Source organism: Uloborus diversus, chromosome 6 (assembly GCF_026930045.1).
Source record: "Uloborus diversus isolate 005 chromosome 6, Udiv.v.3.1, whole genome shotgun sequence".
NCBI lineage: Eukaryota > Metazoa > Arthropoda > Arachnida > Araneae > Uloboridae > Uloborus > Uloborus diversus.
Window position 1 is genome coordinate 84,126,060 of NC_072736.1, and position 24,192 is coordinate 84,150,251.

At 36.2% G+C, this 24,192-nt stretch overlaps 1 protein-coding gene across 1 annotated transcript in view; it reads right to left on the bottom strand.

The window, feature by feature from the left end:
- LOC129224570 (ras GTPase-activating protein nGAP-like) overlaps positions 1 to 23,905 on the bottom strand; it is a 471,622-nt gene extending 447,717 nt beyond the window's left edge. Inside the window, exon 1 of the mRNA XM_054859047.1 lies at positions 23,659 to 23,905. Coding sequence (XP_054715022.1) covers positions 23,659 to 23,737 — 79 coding nt within the window. The 5' untranslated portion in view covers positions 23,738 to 23,905. The remainder of the gene's footprint in view (positions 1 to 23,658) is intronic.
- Between the last annotated feature and the right edge of the window lie 287 nt (positions 23,906 to 24,192).

Here is a 24,192-nt window from a genome sequence, read left to right on the forward strand (position 1 = left end):
ATTAGAAACAGATTTATTGCTTGTGATTTAATGTGTGTTATTATGCATAGCCCTTTGATTGTTCTGTTTATTAATATGTAAAAAATTCAAGTATGTATTATGCACTGATGTTATAACTAACTTGATTTTTCTGTGTATATGGGGGGACGCCAGGAAACTTTCGCCCCGGGCGCCGTCAGCTCTTCGGACGGCCCTGGATATGAATTGGTATAGGAACGCATCAGAAAGCCGTTCCGGTACTCCAATTCTGTAAAAATAAAATTCCTCTTTCACGTAAAACTATTCATGGCTCATGATTCCATAATTTCTCATTGATGTTCCAGGATTGGAATTTTTTCGAATTCATCTCTGGTGATTACTCGTAAAAAAATTTAAAAAAAAAAGAACCTTTGTGTGTGTGTGTTTTTGCTCTTATAATTTAAAGAAAACTCACATAAGGAAATCCAGCTTAACACAACTATGTTAGAAACTAAAGATTGCATTTTCAGCACTTAAATAAGTGTTTTTTTTTTTTTTTTTTTTTTTTTTTTTTAGTGACATTAAATTTGGGAACAGAAAAAGCAATGAAAAAAAAAAAAAAAAAACCCGGAAATGTAAATTAAAAAAAAAAACTTGTGGTCCTTCTCTCTTCCCACAGAAAATTCAAAAACTATTACAATTCATGCTGCAGTCTGTCTAGAAAATGACAAGTCAAAGAATAACAAAAAAAAAAAATAAAAATAAAAATAACCTACAATTCTAAAAATCTTCTTTAAAGTTATTTTACATTGCAACGACGAAAAAATTTCGGTGAAAACACAAAGGAATCTTAGAAAAATTTGTTAACATTTCTGATCTGCGGGTGTTACAATGTCAGCGTTCACGACTTGAAGAATTCTGCCAAACAGAGTGGCCGGAAACAGGCACTTAGACAGAGTTAAAAGCCTTGCTCATCACTTAGATCTAATGTTATCGTTTGGCTCCTGTGGGGGAGCTTCATTTTCAAGTCGTTCTTTGGCCTTCAAGACCTTACATGAGATCAAAAACAATACGAAGTCTTTAAACTGTGACTTATATTCAAAATGCTAATTACAACACCTTTTTTTTTATTTCATTATTATTATAATTATTATTATTGTTTATTTTATTACATTTTTAATTTAATGATATATTTCACTGGATATATTTTTTGTAGCAATATTTTTTATCAAGAACAACCTGACAGCATTTTTTATATGGTAGACAAAAATACTTGATAAGCATATATAATTATTTAAAAAAGAGGGAGGTTTACATCAGCTGTTTTTCCCCTTTTTTAAGCCGAAGCATATCCAAATAAACTACATCCGATTGTTAAAGATGATTGTAATGAATATTTTCCATAAAATGCTAGTGAATAAAACTCGAAGTTAATACGTCTACATTATGTATGAATGAGCATTCTCCCTAAATTTTTAACAAGAGAATACTTTACTATTATCCTATCTAATGCTAATGTTGCATAATTATTTTTTTCCCTCGTTCCCTATACCAGCCTTAAGTCCGCTGGCCATATGTGGATCACGAAGCTGATCATGTGGGGCCCGCTGATATGTTCGATGTTACAAATCGAAAAAGGTATTTTGAAGCCTTCCAAAACAACCAGTCATCTTCATTTGGCATCACGAATGGCTGACGCAAATTTGACGTCAAATAGTCAGAAATTAGTTTCTAAAAAACAGTTGGAAACTTAGTATCAATAAAATAATCACGCAAAGTATGATAACAACAATTCTTTGCTTGTAATTTTCTTTTCGGTTTTTCTTCTTGTTATTTACAAATATTTAAATATATTTTTGTTTCATATATTCATATGTTCTGGTGCACGAGATTTATCTTAGTATAAGATGTGGCCCGCGAGTAAAAAAAGGTTGGACACCACAGTTCTATAATGTATGGTATGTTCAGAAGACACTTGACGTTTTTTCCCCCTCAAAATTCCATTATGTGCAAAAAATATTTCCCTTTCGATCAAAACATTTACCAAATCTACGTACATAAAGGAGCTTTTGACGGAATTCCTTTGAGAACGTTAGCAACCTACTGTGCCGTTACGTTGAACTTCTAAGAATATAAAGACATTTTTAAACAAAGGACCAAAAGAATTTCTCGCCTCTACCCCACAAATGCCAGATCAAACAAAAACAGTCCAATGCAGTAAAACGAAACAGAAGTAGATACAAGAAAAATAATACTCCAGCCTATTAGTCTTATCGTCTGCCCAACAGAGCGGAAACACAAGCCACGGCGATAATGAAAATATAATAGCAAAGTAAGAGCAAAATAAATAATTCCAAGAAAAAAAAACATTAAGGGATTCACAGACAAAGAAAATGGAAACTACGCAACAGGTCTTAAAAAAAGGTAACATTCCATCCTTGCTGTTGCCACCGAGCTGAAGTAATTATTTCCAATAATAAGTTGATATCTTAATTAAAGTAATTAAGAGTTGTAACCAAGCATTATTTAAGAGCAGTTTTGACATCGGATATTTTCTTATCGGAAAATCAGTTGGTTGAATGAAAGGCATACCACTTCAAACTGAATCGTTTATTATAAACCTATGATAAGGGATAAAACAAAAAGAACGAACTAGAGCGTAACACAATACGAATAAATGCATCATGATTTACAATTATATGAAATGAACAATAGATAATGTTTTCGGGGCTTAAGATTGTTTAAAACGTTTTAAAAGTTTGTCCCAAATTCATTTTTCCAACTGAAAAGTATGATCTTTTTCAGAAAGTTTTGCGGAGTTCCTGAACAATTCAAAGGTTTGTATAAGCAGCAGCAGGAGCACCCCGATGGGAGATCACGAGAGGTCACAGTGACCTCCCGTGATAGAATCACTTGTATGATGGACACTTGACTGTAAGAAAATATTTTGAAGTTGTTTCACTGAGCCAATATATGTACTCTATTCTTTTTTTCCCCTATTCTTGCTGTTATTTAACAGTAAATTTTCTGTTAAATAATAGAAACAGAACTGGTACATTTTAATTTCTTCTCTCCTTCTATCATCTGTATTTGGTTCCTTTTTATATTCTACCCAGAAAAGCACATGTTTTTACTAATCAATTTAAAATTTTCTTCAAATTAAATAATAAAATATTTTTATCCCTTTTTCTTTTTTCTTTCCTTTTACTTCCTTTTACAAAAAAGAAAGTATTGTATTCGCTAAAAAAATTTCACTCAAAAATCGACTTTAATTTCCATCTTACTCACCCGAGAATGAATTTTGAGGTTTTTTTTTTTTTTTTTTTTCGACTCGACCACAGTTGGATAAGTGCCTAAGAACGTATAGACACGCGAAATATCTATTTTAACGATTACCGAATTAATTACGAGTTTTCTCGTGACGTCTGTATGTACATATGTGCGTCGCATAACTCAAGAACGGTATGTCTTAGAAAGTTCAAATTTGGTACGTAGACTCCTAGTGGGGTGTAGTTGTGCACCTCCCCTTTTTGTTGCATTTGGGTGTTTCTAAAGGGGTCTTTTGCCCTTTTTTTGGGGGGGGGGATCATTGTTAATTTCGATTTAAACTCAAGTGGTGTTATTATTTGGCGGACACTTGGCGATATATCGCCAGTCTTTTGGTCGCCAAGTTTTGTCACTAACTTGGCGACAAATTTGGCGATTTTTTTTAAAATCTGATTTTAATTTGATCACTGTTGGTGATATTTAGAGAGTAAATTATTGAATCACATTAAAATTGCCAGTAATGGAGAAATGATATTAAACTGGAGTAAAAGGAAGTCATGTGATGCACACATCAGCTCGTTTTTTCACATTTTACATTCAACTTATAAACTTATTTAATGTATTCTTTATAACAAACATGAAAGCATCTCTTTCTATGACTTGTACGTTTAAAAGCATGGTTTTCGGCTAAAAAGAATTAAATTCCGTTTCAGGTTTTTTGAAATCTGCAATTTTCATACTCTATAGCAAACGGAGAAATTTCAGAATATTATATTTTATTTTAAAAAATTCTAAATTAAAGTAATTCAATTATTTTAAAAGAATTATAGAAAATATTTTTTTTCTGCTACTGAACTGACCAATATTTAAGTTAGTTAAACAATTAAATAGGGTGTTCTACAATTATTATCCTCAAAAAAAAAAAATCATATTGAAAAGTAAATTAAAAATAGAACCAGGTCTAAATTTGCATAGGACCTCACGCGGGCTCAGTCCCTGATAAATATTATTTTCAATTTTCCATGATTTTTCACATTTTGGACGGAATTCATACTATTTACGCATCAAAATAAGTTCTAGCGACTGCAGGGCATTCCTTTTGCTAGAAAAAGTTCAGCATACAACAAACCTTTCCAAAATGAAATATACATTTCAAAAACTATGCTTCCCCTAAAAAATAAAAAATTATTTATTTTCAAACTATAGTAACGTTGCTAAAACAAAACATTGTTAAAGAGACCATTTTAAGAGAGGCGTTCATTTCACTGTGACCGTATATTGATTTCGAAAGACAAAGTTGACCTTCTCAACAAACCTTTTGTGGAGGATGCGAAGGCAAACAATCACCAAGAGAGAAAAAAAATAGCTTTCCTTTTATCTACATACTTAAAAACCTTCCTCGTTTCCTTGTGTGTTTAGAGATTCCGCCATCCTTGAATAAAAGAAATTCTTTGTTCTTTAATTATGCCAGTTCGTTGGGGCTTAATTCACTTTTGTTGTTTTACATATGGCCAGACGTTCATTAAACCATATTCATTTCTTTGTTTTTTCTCATAATTATAGACAATTCATTTCGTTGATGTTTTAGAATTTTTAATTGAAAAATATGTAAGTAATCATTTTCGAAAAATATTTTTTGGTATGGTTCAGCTGTTGGATCAAACAGAATAATGCTTCTAATTATGAAAATGAGAGCTCTCGTATTTCATTGTGTTAAATCAATTTAAAGTTCAGAATTCGAGGAACTGAAAATCACAATGTGAAAAAGCAGGCCCGGATCTATGATTTTGGGGCCCCCTGCAACAAAATTTGTAGGCCCCCTCTCCAAGGCCAGCAGTGTATTTTTGTACGTTAATAAGTGCTAGTTATTTTTTTTCTTCAATTTCTTCGGTTGCTGGGTCCCTTAGGGACGTGGGCCCTTCTGCACTGCGAGGTCTGCGGGTGCGCGGATCCGGGCCTGTGTAAAAGTCATTGATCGCGATTGAAATGTCATCACATTTTAATTGCGTTCATACAAATCACGATTGAAATATGACGAAATGTTATCAAGAACATGAACAATTAAACAGGTATTCTCTTCAGGGTTTGAAATTTTTTAATTGAATCGATTTTGCTTACAATGTTCACTGTTGCCTATTAAATATGCAAATATAACACGTCTAAAAAATAAAAACATAATTTTCATCAAAGTAAAATAAAATCTTAAAATAGAATGCAAGGGAGAGAAAGAATGATGAAAGGATGGATCTTGGAAAACGATTGCTTTATATGTTTCAGGAAGTTTGATAGGTGGAGTTAGTAGGAATTAAAATCTGAATGGTGATATTGTGCCGCAGCTTAAGGATTTAATACATGGTGAAAGGTAGCTGTAGACGGGTCACTTAATCAAAATGATCCTCAGTCCCTTCAGAACTGGTATAAAGGACATGAACATTCAAGAACTACTAATCATTTAAGAATTGATTAAATTACTTGGTTTTTGAGGTTGACTCTTTATATTCTCCTAATTATTATCTTGCAAGAATTTCTCGCTTTGGGATAGGCAACACCCCAAAATAGGGATTGAGAGATTTGGATTGGCATGAAGTTTGTTTAAGTTCGATAGGATCGGATTAAAAAAAAAAAAAAAATGCTCTTTAGATTGATACTTCTTTATTGAAGAGGAAAATGCATGTTTAACGGAGGTGAGTTTATGTTCTTTTAGGTAACATGTTGAACTGCATTACAATTTTGAAAATCAACAAATGAACAGGAACTATACAAAGAAGAAGAAATCTTTCAAAACTTTAATTAAAAAAAATTTTTCACAATATATTCAGCATTATGTTCGGAAAAATACGATAATATTTCATTTTCAGAACGTTCGCAGTGTCACATAGAAACAACTTCTACTTCAAACAATAATCGTGTGATATGGCAATGATTCACGCAAATAGCGGCTCTTCGCAGAAATAAGCAAGAACGGAAATGACCAATACCGGAAAATTCTGAGACAACTTTCCCACAAGTTCCTCTCTCCCAATAATAATCCCCAACGGGCAACTCAGAGCATTATCCCGCAACGATAACAATGAAAAACAAAGAAAGAACAAAGAAGGGAAGCAGAAAAGGGAAGACATAAACAAAAGATGGGAATTATTTCTTTAAAAAACGAGCAAAAGAAAGCAGAAAAGGCATAAAATTAGATAATGCACATATTGGAAAGGAGATCTCTCCTCCAGCAGCCGACAACGCCCTCTGGAACCATGGAGTGAATTATCATCCCATTAAAACCGGCAATGATAGTTTCTTCTTTTGTCTTTTCTAGACGGTGGTCTCTCACTTCGTAAAAAATGACTGAAGTAAGAAACACATTTATTATTTGAGTAATGAATACTCGCGTTTTAATGAGATTGTAACAGCGTAAATTCTCAATATAACGATACCTTGTTTTACGTTTCTCATCAGTTATCGAGTTCCTCAGTTCGAACACCACAAGAAGACAGCTGTTCCCAAAGTGGGTGCCACGGCACCCTGGGGGACTTCAGGGAGAGGTTAGGGGTACCGTGGAGTATCCAAGATTTGAAATCTTTTTTTGTTAATGAAACAAAAGTTCTATGAATGGGAGTTTGAGGAGAATGAAACTCTCACCTGGTTTCAGATATGCACTTCAATAAAAAGTAACAAAGAATAGTGCATCAGTACTCTTTTAAGATTATTAAGAGTCATAGCCATAAAAAGGTCTTTTGCAATTAAAAAAAAAAAAAAAAAGCGGGAACCCTGTTACAGCATTTTGCTAATATGTAAACATGATGATTATCAATCTCTATATACGTATGTATAATACTGTGCCATTTAAATATGGATGAATTAATTAACGTATATAAATTAGAGATACAATGCATGACTAAGGCAGGGGCGGCAAATAGGGGGTCAAGAGGGGGCGGTCGCACCCCCAAATTTTTTGAGCAGAATGATAGAAAATGGGTGAATTTAATTTATGTAAGTCGGAAATCAATGTTCATTAAAAAAAAATCTCGCTGGTTCTTAGTAACTACTATTTGATGAAACTCGACACATTCCCAGACTGGAAAAAGGGTTTTTCGTTATTTGGATGATGACTTAGAAATTCATGAAGTATTTTCCAGCCTTTTCAAAACATAGAAAACTGATAGCGAACCATGGTTAATTTTAACTTAAAGAAGACATTTCCTCATACAGGTTAAATATTTCATACTTGTGTGCCCAGTGTAACGATGGTATGTCCAATAGGAGGTGGTGTGACTGCATGGTTTTCACAAGAAAAGTCCTTGATATTTTACATTCACTTTTACGCTCATTTTTTAAGTGTATTTTTTTTAATGAGTGTTCATCGCTTTCTTTTGCTAGAAACACGTTTCAGGTGCTCAATGCATCATATGCTTTCATATTAACTTCTTAAAAATGCATGTGCTTACTAAATAAAATTTTAAAAAAGTATCAAAAAATACCTTTTATGGGGCTCTATAATTATGCAATCTCGGAGTGACACAAGATGGTCTTCAAGAGTTAAAACCATAAAAACATGTCTCTATAACTTCAAAGCAGTGATTTGATGACTGGAAGAATTATTGCAAAACGATTCTTTCAATGGTGAAAAAGCTCATGCCCTTTAGCATGTATGACTTTGTTTGAATTTTTATTCAATTTGTTTGTATTGAGGAAAGTTTCTGAAAAATGCCTTACTCTATCAAAACATTTTCAATCCGCTACCCTTAATTTTCGGACTATTCAAGCCACAGTTCAATCTACAATTGATCTGTGCGTTCGTAATACTATAGTTCAATCCACAATTGAAACTGAAAATAGATTTTACATAGATGTATTTATTGTATTTCAATCAATCATGAAACTTTTCAAAAAACACCTTCCTCCGAGCCAATTAAAAAAAAAAAAATTCCACATGATGATGTGAAGTCAAACATTGATTTTTAATATTTTGTATGAAGTAATAGATTCAGTTTCGAATAAAATTAACGCAAGATTTGGTGATAAATATTTTTCTGTATGGTTGGCTCTATATTATCTGGATTGGATTTTGAAAACGAAAAACAAAATGTTTTAATTATGAGTAAAATTTTTAGCATGAGGCAAGAAAAAATTACAAGCAATATACCGACAGACCGGTTATCACATCCAGAGACTGTAGTTTCGTCCTTTTATGAACTCATCAGTCTGGAATAGTGAATAACAGAGTTAGAGGTAGATGACATCTCATTGAAACTGAGAGCGTCGACGAGACTAGATTATTCGATGATGAAAAATTAAGGCCCTCACAATTTTTGAAGTTGCCAGAGTGATTTTGAAGAGTAAGATATAAAGAGTGTTTTCTTACATAACTTTGTTACTTCAATTATTTCTTAAGTGTTCCAATCCGCTCCTAGTAGCGAAAGATTTTTTTTATGTCTCAGGAAGTTAGAAAATTATATTTTCGAAGTACAATGGGCAAAAAAAAACTTTTTCTATTTAGCTGTACTGGCAAAACAGCTCGACACTGGGCACTGATAGATTAGTAACACGATTCCCTGCTCTTCCATTTTTCCAAAAATCATGCATTAAAATTTTTCCAAAAGGTATAAAAACTTTAGTATCGAGATGTTTTTTATGATAACGTATTAGAAAACGAATCAAAATTTTAATTGTTTCTAAACGCTATTTTTTATTCATATTAAACCGATTTTATGAGCATTCCTGTTAGCTAATGTGTGTTTTGTAAAACTCGGTAATACATATTTAGAAAACTCGACCCCCCAAATGAAATGCTGAAATGCCGCCTCTGGACTAAGGTTCCGTGAGAAAATTTTAAATCTTCAAAGGTTGCCGCGACTAGTAAAAGATTTGGAACCCATGCATTTAGGGATAAATTTCAAATACGGAAAAGAAGAATCCCATTTATCGCGCCTCGGTACACCGCAGAATCGATTATACAGCAGGTGCCATCATGTCCCTAGCTATTCGTATTAACATATTTAAAAAAGATTATTATTTTTTTAATTCGAGAAGACTATTGATTCTCGCACGTCCAACTTTTTTTTTATTTGTAGAAATGATATCTATTTACTCAAATGGAAGAAAAACAGCGCTTAATTTGTACTTAATTGCGACTATTTATTAGGTACTACAGAAAAGACATAATCAATAGAAAAGTTTATTTTTTAAAAAAATGTCCAGAACTTTTATATTTAGCTGAAAATTCTAGAAGGACTTACTCTTTGCTTTCCCCCACTTCAAAAAAAAAAGATTTTTGGACGGTTATCTCGTTATGAATGTAGGAAAAGGATTACTTCGTCATTCGAAAAAAAAAATAAAAAAAATATCAAGTCATATTTTATCCTCAAATGAGGATTAAGTACTGCTAACGCTCCTTCAGTGGATGAAAGTTAGAGATCAATTGTAAAGTTTGGTTTAATATTTTTAATGCCTTTACAATTTTGTGATGTGCACGTTTCCTTATTTATACATTGACGCAGTACCACATAAAATCTAATTTTCTGTTCAAGGCCAAAGCTATGTAGAAATACACATGAAGAATTATGACTTAGGCCAAATTTACATTACGAAAAGTTAATGATTTTTGAACTTGAACTTAAACAGAAGATTAATTTTCAACTAATGAAAAAATAATGCAATTGATTTGTCCGTCTATTTTATTGTTTTCCAAAAATCAATTCTATCTTTTTCATTTGAGGAAACATGTTAAGGAAATCTTGATATGAATCAGCACTCAAATCCTTATGCAAGGAATCCTTCATTAGGCACATTGAATAAATAAATTAATTGATAAATAAAATGCTGATGTAGCTGAGAGATGGCGGATGAACTGGAAGAGCAAAAACAGAACACTTTATTTTTTAATAGGTAGGATCTGCGAGAGCGAGCAAGAAGTTACGTTTTTACTGATCGTGCAATCTCGCCGATCATGCCTACTACAAAATGAACTGTACCCTTTCCGCTTCCAGTTCATCCGCCATCTCCACGTGGTCAAACTTTAAATGTAGTAAGGATTATAATTTTTAACACGCAAAGTCTGGAGAAAAGTTTTCTTAAGAATATTTCCAAAAAGACCACCATATTCAACTTTACAAAATACACTGGACGCCTGTTAATTGAATCAGTGGTTAATTGAATCAAAACCGTTTTAATGAATCAAATTGTCAAAAACAGAACAAAATCTAGCTTTACTGAATTGGCCGCTTTATTGAATCAGCCACTCTTTGGAATCAAAACTGTTTAGAACAAACGTGATTCATATAAGCGGCGGCCACTGGTAAAAACCGCAAAAGAGAATGGGGTGGTTTCATTCAGTCAAAAGTACTACTTTTAGCCGTTGAAATGGATAGAATGAGCAAAAAAAATTACATGCACCCAGTAAATACTTTCATTTTCCCAACAATGTTTTTAAATTAATTTTTTTAAATGTCCGATTTTTCAAACAAGGCGTGGTCTTTATGACGTCACAAATGATGCAATTTGGCGCATCTTTCTAATACGTTTCCACGTTATGATAATCAAGCAGCGAATTAAAATTGCGCTCTACGCTTGCTATCAGCCCTATCGTTGCCAATACAAGTGAGTAAAGATGCGAATTAAATATTTTGTTCTGTGAATGGCAACATTGAATGGCATTTCATCATTTATGATGTCACACGACAGAAGTGTAAACAATAAAAGCGCGCCAATTTAAGTAATTTTTTAAAAATATTAAACTTTAATACATTATTCAAAAAATGGTCAGATCCTATGTTTTTAAGTATGCTCTTTCAGAAAAAAATACTTTTAAAATTTTGGAAACGACCCCATTAATAAAGAAATAAAAATAATAATAATTAAACGTGGTTGATTCTTTCAAAATGAAGAACCACAAAGAAATATTCAAAGGCACCTAAGATTTTTACGTGATTCTTTTGCTCCACATTTTATTTTTTTCTTCTTTCATTTTTGATAGCTAATCTTGTGAATTCATTCAATTTGTTCTGCAGCCTGCAGCGGTGAGTTTACTCGTACAAGAATAGTGCAAACTCGAAAACGAATTAAAGTAATGCATATGAGGCATAAAAATGAGGCAATCTAATTTTAGAATGCTTTATTTTTTAATGGTTTATTTTATGGTTAAGAAACAAAATGCATAAGTTAACAAACGAAAATCTAAATGCATTTTTTTTTTTTTTTTTTTTTTTTTTTTTTTTTTTTTGACACACTCCCTTGCAATAAAAAAAATGTAATTATACATCCAAAATTGAATGAAGCATTCTTAACTTCATTGGAAACGCTTCAGATAAGAATTACTTTTATAAAAACAAAAGAATGATAAAATATATTTGGGGAAGGAAAAAAAAAACACAAGTATTTTGATGCGAAAGTAAAGGTATTTTGCAAATTTCGCATTTCACTTTTTACGTCTCTGAAACAGATTATTATTTATCATTATCTTGTACGTAAACAGCTCATGACCCATGAAAAAGAAAAGATATTTCTACATAAAAATCTTGACTGTTTTTCGGTAGAAAATCAAAATGTCAACGGTATGAGATACTGCTTTTAAACAATGTGTTTATTTTCAGATACTAAGTCTCATATTAGGATAAACAAAAAAGGTTTTTCAAAATGTGTAATAAATTCAGAGGAATTACTAAAAATTAAGAGGAATAAGCAATATCTTTTTTGGAGAGCGCCCTTCTTCATTCAAAATTGTTTGCTAAATACGCCGGAAAATTTGACAATTTTAAGGTTAAACTATATGATGTATGTGAATTATCCTTCTTTCTTTCTCTCTCTCCGACCCCCGTTTTCTCGAGCAACTACACATTATGTTTCAATAAATTTCAACACATACTGTTTTTTCATTTTCCCGCTTTTTTACGAGAACAGTTTTCAAGCACTTTTTTTTTTTTTTTCAATTATGTGTGCAGATAAAAAGAACATGTTTACTGTCGTACTTTGATCCAAACGTAACTGTACCGCTTTTTATTAGCACAGAATGTAAGCAAGCCCTTTGTTACTTATTTAAAAATTACTTTAAGCACCTCATTTCTTAAATTTTGTGCAAAAACTTATTGTTATGTAATATTAGGCCACATTTAAACTGCCCATATGTGTCCCCAATGCAGTGTCCAAATGTGCCGCATAGTTAGACGTTTATAATTTTGTTAAACCAAGCCTAGTAGAAATCTTTTTGATCAACATTTGCTTTGATTTGTTGATCATTATTGTTCAACAAATAAGCTTTGTATTTTCACATAATTAATTTTCATAATTCAATACAAAGGTGTATTAATTAGGATCCAAATAAATCTAGCATAAATTACATTTTAAGTTTCAAAACGGCGTGATTAAAACAACTCAGAAAATTTTCCTGCCCTCAAATTTTCTTTGGAAGTGGATCATAGTGCTGCTATTGAAATATATATATTTCATAATTTTCATTTAGATAAATTTGGGAATATTGAGCCGTCCATATGTGACCTGTTAGAATGTGCCCCCTTCTCCCCCACTCTGTATGAGAGTGAAAAACACTGTGAACAAAAGAGGACTCGCCAAAAAGAGTAAAAAATAAAATGAAAGGAAATAAATTGAAAAAAAAAAAAAATAATAACCAACGAAAGTCCACCAGTCACCATCCCCTCTTTCATTTTTAACACAATCACGTCTTCCAGTATCTGGGTTCGGTTAAAATTTGATTCCTTTTTTCCTTATTTATCTACTAGTGGTACCCGCACGGCTTTGCCCATAGTAGAAAATTAAAAAGTCATTTGGTTCGCCTGTATATTTACAAATAATGGATGATGAATTTATCTTCAATATGCTCTGTTCATTTGCTCCCCACGTTATGTGTGATTCGCTCGGTACAGAGGAATTAAATCCATCAATAGTGGTAAAAATACAATCATAAAAACAGAACAAAATCGAATTTTTGAAAAATCGCTTCCATTTGCTCCCCCTATTTGCTACGAACTATATTTGTGCCAAATTTCATGAAAATCGGCAAAACAGTCTAGGCGCTATGCACTTAATAGACATCCAGACAGAGATCCAGACTTTCAGCTTTATTATTAGTGAAGATTCATACATACATATCGACGTTGCCTACAATGCTACATGTAGGGGAGAATGTTGTACCTTGACCATGGTGTACCTTGCGCCATGCATTCTAATCAGCTAGCGCTTTTACCTAGTGAGGAATCACGGTTCTATGTCAGCCATGACAGTCTCCACCTGCCAGAGCGAGTTGCAGGTTAAAACTCCATGTGGACAGTGATTGTTTTGTGATTTGTGCAAACAAAAAGTAAATAATTCCAGCGTTGCTCAAATGAAATAGGACTTTTAAAGATTAGTGTTACCCAACTGATTGACCACTATATCCATTGCCTATCTCTCGGTAAGTGTATTCAACATTTAGTCTTTACTTTTTACGTAGCTGTTAGGTTAGGATAGCCACTCTTGTATAAACATGCACCCTCGTGTACCTTGAAACCAAGCTCTATCTTGTACCTTGAACCACTGGATCAAGGTACAATAGGTTGTTGTGAGTGTTTTTTTTTTTTTTTTTTAGGTAGGATTTATTCATGACTCGAAGTAAAACTGGAATCAAGAGGGATCCAGTAAATGTTGAGGAATTGCAAAATGCTATTGAAGCAGTAAGAAGTAATGATCCTGACAAAAAAAAATGACTTTTAGAGAGGCCGAAAAAGTGAGCAGGTCAACCATTACTAGGCATTCAAAAAAGTTGAATGAAAGATGGTCCAACAAACTTGAATACAACGTAAGTTATGCAGTTAAGCGAGTACAAGAGGTCCACGAGCTTCATGTACCATGGACCAAATTACATAAAATTTGTGAAAAATATACAAAAATAGAAAAATATTTTTTTTATAATCCGAAACATTTTTTTACTTATGCAAAAAGGCTTGAAGTTAAGTTTTAATAACTAAAAACCGTAAAAATCGCATAATATTTTTTTGAAAACCAAAAAGTTTTAAAAGTAGTCCAAGGTACAATAGTCTCCCCTACGAACATTTTATGATAGGTTTTCATTACATAAGATTTTCATCAACTTTTCACTTCTGACTTCAATGACATTAGACTGTGCAACAGTTGAAAGGTGAAAGTAAATAGCGTGGGTCGTCATTTGAGCGTGGTTTGTTTACTTTTATATCAGCTGCAAAAAAACATATTTCGCCAAACACCCACGCCAAATCATAGAAGTCTTTCGTGCTTCTTATTACAATTCTGTGATTAGTTATTTGCATATCAGCCGCCAAAACAAAGTATTTCTGATTGGACAATTCAATGGTTTATGGCCTAAGTCATGCGGAAAATCGTTTCATCCATCAATCTAAAAAAAAACTATCAACTTTTTATGTCTGTACACCTTCTTTCCTCGGTTAAGGTTAAGGTCAAAAAGAAAGCTGATCACGATATTTTCGTTGCATTTTAAAATGTGAATCGATAAGCAATTCTGAATAACTTTCACATGTGGAAGCATTAAACTGACGTAAAAAAGTGAACTGAATTGAAATATTTGAAAATATCTCGTTACAACGAACTTCAAGGGACCTCAAATTGTGTTCGTTGTAACTGGAATTTTGTTGTAATGGAAGACACGCAATGTAAATAGAAACTAAATCAGGACTGAAAGTTTATTTCGTCAAAACGGATAATTCGTTGTATCGGTATATTCGTTATAACGGGAATTCTACATAAATGGCGCCCTAATTTAGCAAACTGAAGATAGTTTATCTTATTGCAAAAAATTATTTTTCATGAATTGATTAAAGCAAAATTTAAATATTTCTTATGCAATATTTGTATCCCTTTGTTTTTACAAAGAGAAACATATTATCTATTCCTCCTTCGGAAACTGAATTTTAGTTATAAAAATTATGTGCATTTTCGCCATCCCACTGGATTGGTATTTAATTTTACAAGCTGTAATATTTTAAAAAGTTATGATTCGCGGTAAAGTAAAAGGTACAAAATAATGTATTTTATATGCAACATTTATCATTGAACACTAATATGTTTGCATCCAAGCCCAGATCTAAGGACTCGCAGACAGTGCAGTGCGGGGGGCACCTCAACCCTAGAAACTGAAAAAAAAAAAAAAAAACCTAGCACTAAGACTCATTAACGTTGCAAATAGTATACATTGTTGGCCTTTGGGGAGGGGCCCAACAGATTTTGTTTCAGGGGGGAGGGGCCAAAATTTATAGATCCGGGCTTGTTTACATCCTTTTAAGTTTATTATTCTATATTTATATATTTACTATACAATTTCACTTTTTAAATTTCATATTTCCAGATTTATAGTATTCAAATACACAACAATCACCAAAAAAAAAAAAATTACAATATCGCAATGTTAGTAGCTTGGCAAAGAAACTTATTTTAGCACAATCAATGAAAACAGATCACAAGTTAAGAGTTTGAAGATAAACATTATCTTTACTAATAATAAAGCTGAAAATCTCTCTGTCCGGAGGATGTCTGGATGTCTGTAGGATATCTGTAGGATGTCTGTAGGATGTCTGTGACGCGCATAGCGCCTAGACCGTTCGGCCGATTTTCATGAAATTTGGCACAAAGTTAGTATGTAGCATGGGGGTGTGCACCTCGAAGCGATTTTTCGAAAATTCGATATGGTTCTTTTTTTATTCCAATTTTAAGAAAAAAAAATATCATAAGATGGACGAGTAAATTACGAAATTATCATAACGTGGAACCGTAAGATGGGTACAAGCCAACTGGCGAGAAAATTCACCATACATTATTTGTAAATATACAGGCGAACCAAAAGACCTTTTCATTTTTCTATTACGGGCAAAGCCGTGCGGGTATCACTAGTAGGAAATAAAATTAAAATGCAAATGTATAAAAACGTGGACATTATACAATAACAAACTCTCCTTCTCTTTAAATAGGTAGATATATTGTTACAAATCCTGTAAATAGTAATTATTGTAGTAACGTAACCTGTAAATAGTTTCCCGTAATGAATATACAACCCCTTTTTCATTCGGCTAAAGTATACGACCCCTATTTTATTTTTCTTTTCATTGATAACGGTCTACGCATTTCGGGAAGCCGAAAGAAACGTGTAGAATGTTGTGGAAAATTCTTTTCGGTGTATTTAAGCCGTTAGCGATGGATAAACAGTCAGTTTCGGTTGATATTTCGAACTGAGAACATTTTGCTCTGTTTATAGCGAGGCATTTCGCTGTGTTGTTTTCGTATTTGGAAGTAAATACGTGTGTAAACGTTGAGTTTACGGTGTTGTGTGATAATTGCTTAATTGCTGATGAATAATTTAGCAGTTGTTGAAGATCTTCCCTGTACATAGTGTAAATAAATTTCCTGTGTTTTTATCAAGAACTGTGTCTTCATTTCAAGAAAGTGGAAGTCGCACCGAATCCGTTACAATTGGCGCCCAACGTGGGGCTACTTCAGGACTTTCTTGCAGTAAGTGTGACTTTGGACATTTTTTTTTCATAAAGACTTTTTAAATTTGGACTTTATTTTTATGGTGATTACTCGCGCAATGGATGAACAATTAAAACAACTTCTGGAAGCAATTAATGCTGTGAAAAGTGACTTGAGCGAAAGTATGGCGGCTAATCAAGAACAATTAAAAAGTGATCTGACTGCAAGTATGTTGGCAAATCAAGACCAGTTAAAAAGCGATTTAACGGTGCTGAAAAAGGACTTAACGTCTAACCAAGAAGAAATTAAAAACGACCTTATTTCGGTAAAGACTGTGATGGAAAATAAATTTAATGACATAGAGCATCGAGTTGATGCTATTGAAGAAAAATTTGATACCGTTGAAAGCCGATTCAATGCTGTAGAAAATAAATTTGAAGATGAAGATAGAAGATTTCATCTACTTAAAGAAGAGATCTTTAAGGACGTGGAAAGGAGATTGGCGACCGCGGAAAGCAGCTCTGTACAGTTTGGCGCTCCCACATCGGTTGCTCGACCGTCCATTAAACTTGCCACATTTGATGGGAAAACTTCGTGGCAGGTTTACAAAACTCAATTCATGATAGTGGCGGAAGCGAACGGATGGGACTCTGCTACCAAGGCCTGTCATCTTGCAGCATCCCTGAGAGGTGACGCAGCGGACATTCTCCAGACCCTTCCGGACAGCCAGCGCCTGGATTTCGCCGCCCTCACATCTGCGTTGGAGCTTCGCTTCGGTGAGAAGTGCCAGAAAGATTTCAGCCGACTCCAGTTGAAGTCCCGTTTCCAGAAAACCGGGGAAACCCTGCAAGAGCTAGCGGCGGACGTCGAGAGATTGTCTCATCTTGCTTTTTGTGACTGTCCTGCGGATGTTCGAGACAACCTGGCACTCAACTACTACATCGACGGGGTTCGAGATCCGGAAATCCAGAAAGCTCTACGGATGGCGGATGTCAAAGACCTGAGTTCTGCTGTTGTGTATGCGATGAAGTTAGAGGCCGCCCAGCAAGCAACCCGCAAGGATCGCCATTCAATCCGCGGCGTGAAAACTGATGAGCCTGATCCGGTTTCGTCACGTTTTGCTGAACTGGAAAAGCAAATAAAAGAAATTGCAGGAATCCTCAAAAGGACTTCGGCTCCCAAGGACCATAATGGGCAATCACTTAAGTGCTGGAAATGTGGTGGCGAGGGTCACTTACGAAGAAACTGTGAAGCTCGTCAAGAAACCAGAGGGAAGAGCACCTCTCCCTCGCAGGTCCAGGAAAACTAAGCCATGGCAATCTCGCGGGGCGGAGGTCGCCAAATTGGAATGAGCCCCATCCCAAAGTTTTCCAGATTTCATCGACGAGTGGCGGCAGTAATGGACTGTTTGTTTACGCATATGTAAACGGGTTTCCATGCGAATTGATTATTGACACTGGAGCCAATGTTACGATCATTAGAACAGATGTGGCTCGTCAATTTGGACTCAACATTCTGTGGACGCCGCCCTGCGTTACCCTCCAAACTGTGACAGGTGACAAGATCGAGATTGAAGGTAAAGTGAACTTAGAAATTGTGTTTGGAGATGCCATTTACCATCATACCGCATTCGTTGCTGCTATCATAGACCCCTTCATTCTCGGATTGGACTTTTTAAAGAAGTATGACTTCAACCTCGACTTCAAGACTAACGAGCTGCACTCGACGAGAGAAGACATAGCAGTCTTTCCCGCAGAAAGTGATGTAAAATCCGCTCATCAAATAATTGCCCAAACAGATTTATCAATTCCCTCAAGGTCAGAATCATTAATACCCGGCTCCATTGAAGAAAGCAATAGTTTTAGATTTGGACTCATTGAATACCCCAACTTAAGCAATAACCCAAAAGGAGTGCTGGTAGCATCTACGCTTGTGGACCTTTCTAAGGATGTAATTCCTGTGAGAGTCGCCAACGTGAGTGAAAGGCCAAGGAATATCCGGAAAGGCGAAGTGTTAGCAACTTGTACTCCCGTAAACTGCATCATTAGAAGAATCAATTCCCCCGAGACTGTGTCTTCTGAGTCCTTGACATCGAAGTTAATTGGGAGTGCACCCTTATCGAAGGATCAAAGAACTGCTGCGGAACAATTGGTGGACGACTTCAAGCATCTGTTTTCATCTACATCGGAGGATGTTGGCCGTACGAATTTAACGCAGCATAGGATTTACACTGGAGAACACCCCCCTATTAAACAGCATCCAAGACGACTACCGTTCGCTAAGAAGGAAGAGGTTGAAACCCTTCTGAAAGAGATGAAGGAGAATGATGTAATCGAACCGTCATCCAGTCCTTGGGCCTCTCCCATCGTCTTGGTCCGAAAGAAAGATGGCTCCACCAGATTTTGTGTCGATTACCGACGACTGAATGAAATCACCAAGAAAGACAGTTACCCTCTTCCACGGATAGACGACACCTTAGACACTCTTTCCGGACACAAGTGGTTTTCGACCCTGGACTTGAAGAGCGGCTACTGGCAGGTTGAGATACACCCTGATGACCGAGAGAAGACAGCGTTTACAACTGGACAAGGCTTATGGCAGTTTAAAGTGATGCCCTTCGGCCTCTGCAATGCACCAGCTACGTTCGAGCGTCTTATGGAGACAGTGTTAAGAGGACTTTCCTACGAATCCTGTCTGGTCTACTTAGACGATATCATCATCGTGGGACGCAGCTTCGAAGAACATCTGGCAAATCTTAGGAAAGTGCTGCAAAAGCTTAAGGAAGCCAATCTGAAGTTAAGCCCGTCCAAATGTAATTTGTTCCGCCGGGAAGTGAACTACCTTGGTCACATCATCTCTTCTGAGGGTGTACAAACCGATCCAGAGAAGGTATCTGCGGTCAGGAGTTGGAGTCGTCCCGAAAACATCCATCAGTTGCGAAGTTTCCTGGGGCTCTGCACGTACTACAGGAAGTTTGTGAAGGGTTTTTCCAACATTGCACGACCTTTGCATAAGCTGACGGAGAGCAAGCAAAAGTTTGAATGGTCAAAAGAATGCGAAGATGCATTTCTACGACTGAAGGAGGCTTTAACATCAACGCCTATCCTCGCCTATCCTCAGCCTGAAAAATCCTTCATCCTGGACACTGATGCGAGCAACGAGGGAATTGGAGCTGTTTTATCCCAAGAAATTGACGGAAATGAACATGTCATCGCTTACTGGAGCAAATGCTTATCAAAGTCGGAGCGAAATTACTGCGTCACCAGAAAGGAGTTACTGGCCATAGTGAAAGCTGTAGAACACTTCCATCATTACCTCTACGGCCGAAAATTTCTGCTTCGGACAGATCATGCCTCGTTAACTTGGCTTTTGAACTTCAAGAATCCAGAAGGCCAGATAGCCAGATGGATACAGCGGCTCCAGGAATATGACATGGAGATCAAGCATCGAAAAGGGTTATCTCACGGGAATGCTGACGCTTTATCAAGGAGACCCTGTCCTGAGAACTGCCACTATTGTTCCCGAATCGAGAAACAGTATGGAACGACTAGCCCTACCGCCTATCAGGTGACAGTGACTCCAACATCATCAGAACCTGATCCATGGAGTGATGACCAAGTTCGAAAAGATCAACTTGAAGACCCCGACATAAAACCAATTTTAGAGTTCATGGAAAGTGACAGTCGACGCCCTAGCTGGCAGGACGTTTCCATCTTCAGTCCTGCAACAAAAAGATACTGGGCTTTATGGAACTCACTCCATTTACGGAACGGCGTGCTACACCGGAAATGGGAATCTGACGACGGCAAGACATCTAGGTGGCAGTTACTACTTCCTCGATCCAGGATTTCAGATGTTCTGAAAGAAATACATAGTAGTGCGACTGGAGGACATTTTGGTGTCTTGAAAACTCTCAATAAAGTTCGGGAGCGCTTCTTCTGGAGCAAGGCGAAGGATGACGTGGAGAAGTGGTGCCATTCTTGTGACGCCTGTGCTGCTCGTAAAGGACCGAAGAAGAGAAGCAGAGGGAAGCTACATCTGTACAACGTTGGAGCTCCTTTCGAACGAATTGGGATCGACATCCTGGGTCCTCTACCAAGAACTGCTGATGGGAACAAATACATTCTTGTTTCCATCGACTACTTCACCAAATGGCCGGAAGCATATCCCATTCCAGATCAAGAGGCTACTACCGTAGCAGAGACTCTAGTCCAACATTGGATCTCGAGATACGGAGCACCTTTGCAGATTCATTCCGATCAAGGGAGGAATTTCATCTCTGCTGTGTTTAAGGGCCTATGTCAAATTTTCGGAATTGAGAAAACTAGGACAACACCACTACACCCACAATCGGACGGCATGGTGGAGAGATTTAACCGCACAATCCTGAATAATCTCTCACTTATGGTATCCAGAAATCAACAGGATTGGGACAAGAAGCTACCTTTGTTCCTGCTGGCCTACCGCAGTGCTGTCCACGAGACTACCGGATATGCCCCATCTCAGATGCTCTTCGGACGAGAGCTTCGGCTACCTTGTGATCTCGTCTTCGGTCGTCCTCCGGATGCGCCTTCATCGCCTGAGGAGTACATCCAGGATCTCCAGGCCCGGTTGGAAGACGTTCATAACTTCGCACGAGAGCGAATCAACATCGCGGCGGAGAAGATGAAGACCAGATACGACACAAGGTCTACTGGACATGAATTCAACGAAGGCGACAAGGTTTGGTTATGGAATCCCATCCGACGGAAAGGTCTTTCACCCAAATTGCAGTCGCATTGGGATGGACCCTACAAAGTCCTTAACCGACTGAATGACGTCGTAGTGAGGATCCAAAAATCACCTAATGCAAAACCTAGGGTTGTACATTATGATCGGTTAGCCCCATACTATGGCCATAGTTCATGAGTATTACGTAAACAACCATGGTTGATAACATCTTATTTGTAGATAATTTTTTTGCTTTTAATGTTTAGTAATATTTCTTGTTATTATTGTGTTTCCTATGCATTATTGATTATTATTTAATGTGTGTATTTGTGAACATGTGATAGAAGTTTGGCACCCTTTCTGGGGATTGTACTGCCCGGGACGTGCAGTCCTTAGGAAGGGGGCAATGTTACAAATCCTGTAAATAGTAATTATTGTAGTAACGTAACCTGTAAATAGTTTCCCGTAATGAATATACAACCCCTTTTTCATTCGGCTAAAGTATACGACCCCTATTTTATTTTTCTTTTCATTGATAACGGTCTACGCATTTCGGGAAGCCGAAAGAAACGTGTAGAATGTTGTGGAAAATTCTTTTCGGTGTATTTAAGCCGTTAGCGATGGATAAACAGTCAGTTTCGGTTGATATTTCGAACTGAGAACATTTTGCTCTGTTTATAGCGAGGCATTTCGCTGTGTTGTTTTCGTATTTGGAAGTAAATACGTGTGTAAACGTTGAGTTTACGGTGTTGTGTGATAATTGCTTAATTGCTGATGAATAATTTAGCAGTTGTTGAAGATCTTCCCTGTACATAGTGTAAATAAATTTCCTGTGTTTTTATCAAGAACTGTGTCTTCATTTCAAGAAAGTGGAAGTCGCACCGAATCCGTTACAATATTTTTGTGGTGGTCGCGGAAAAAAATTATCTATTTTTTTTATGATACTCAAAATTTCGATCACAAAAAAGTAATTGAGGCAGTGAGAAGCAAAGATATGTAAGTGGATATTTTCAAGTTTTGAGTAAAACGCGTTTAAAGATATGATCCTTGATAGACTTTCATTGATAACTTTTTCTAAATCATGCTGTATAGCAGCTCCTGTCAAGAATACACGCGCTACTCTTGAACCAAAATTGAGGAGATGTTCTCCTACAATTAGTGTGTACTCCAAATTTTTATATTTTGGCACTTACATCCCTTTGCTTCTACTTCCTCAATTGATACTGTTTACCTGAAAGGGAAATACAAAAAATATAATCTGAAAGTAAAGGCAATGTTTTATCTATTGACTTTCTAACAGGATTTGTTTTGCCCTTTAGACATTAGGGAAAAAAATTTCCCTGACTTTTCCAGGCCATCCAGAGTAACAGACCTAGTATCATTTAAACCTTTCGCCTGATATTAATCTCATGACAAAATGTATCGTAGTTAAAGCACCATGCATAAAATATTAAATTCCTGGGCACAGCAATTAATGGGGTTCTGATTAAGTAACTCAAATACACTAACAATTTCAACAATAGTCAATGTAATGAAGAAACGTTAAAAATTTTATTTCCACATTATTTGCATAAATTTTCAGAATGTCCTAAAACAATTATTTTACTTATCAAAGGGTGCCTCCCCAATTCAAGGATGGTGGCGCTCTACCCTTAAACTCTACAAGCAAACCCTGAGAGCCAGGTCCCCCCCCCCCCCCCCAAAAAAAAAATGAGATTATAAACCACGAAATATCCATTTAAGGATTCCAATGGCAAAGTCTGAACCATGATCCATACAGGGGTGCCCACCTAGAGGGGAGGGGGTCATGGCGCAGACTGCACCATTAAAGTTTTATGGGGGGGGTTGAGGGTTATTTTTCTCATTTTAGGGGGGGGTGCTCTTGCTTTTGGGGAGGGGGTCTTCGAGATATTTAGGGGGTGCGCCCTTCGTAGGGGTTTGGGCACCCCTGATCCATACCCCTACCCCCGGTAGGCATCTCTGAATTAATCGTGCTCTCAAAACTTCAGCTATTTCTCCCAAAGAGGATAGAAGACTATCCTCCTTGATTACTCCAGCATCCCTAAAGCGAAGAGAACACTAAGCCTAACAAGGACTGTCAAAACATCCGACACCAGGAAGAAGGAAAAGCCGGTATGAAACAAGTCTTTGAACCGCCTCCAATTCAACAAAAACTCCCGCACGTTCCACAGAATATTTAAACTTCCTCAGTCAAAATGACAGCGGACATTCAAATACACGCAACGAAGGTAACAAAAAAAATAAGAATGAATAATATTTATTTCTTACCTGTAGTATTAAGCCAGCCTTCAACTCTTGCAGGATATTCATATAACATCCCAGTGCGTTTTGTGTACATGTTAAACATGGATTTTAATAGCTGCACAGAATTAAAAATAGAAAAGTGTTGCAATGATAATCCAAATCACGTTTTCTATATCCTATTGATTCCAAAAATCCATCCGATCGCACGCCGGATTGTCGGGTTTTTTACATGTCAAAACTCTCGATTTCTCCGTCCGATCGTCACAGCACCTTTTCGTTGCAGTCAAAATAATCGTCTGCGCTGGAGATCTCCGAGGCCTCGCGCAGCGGTTCGGTTCAGTGGTAGATGGCGCTGTGACATTTATTTGTTATTTTTGCGCACACGTGAATTCATTTTGATGAAAACTCGTGTCGCGTCGCGTTTTTAGGGAATGTTCGGATGCTTTTGACCTATTCGCAGCTTCAGGAAACCTCGTTTAAGAATGCTCAGAAGGGGTTGAATAAATGAGGTAATTCGGTCAGGTAGAAACAAAAAAAAAAGTCTTCCTTTCGGATTTG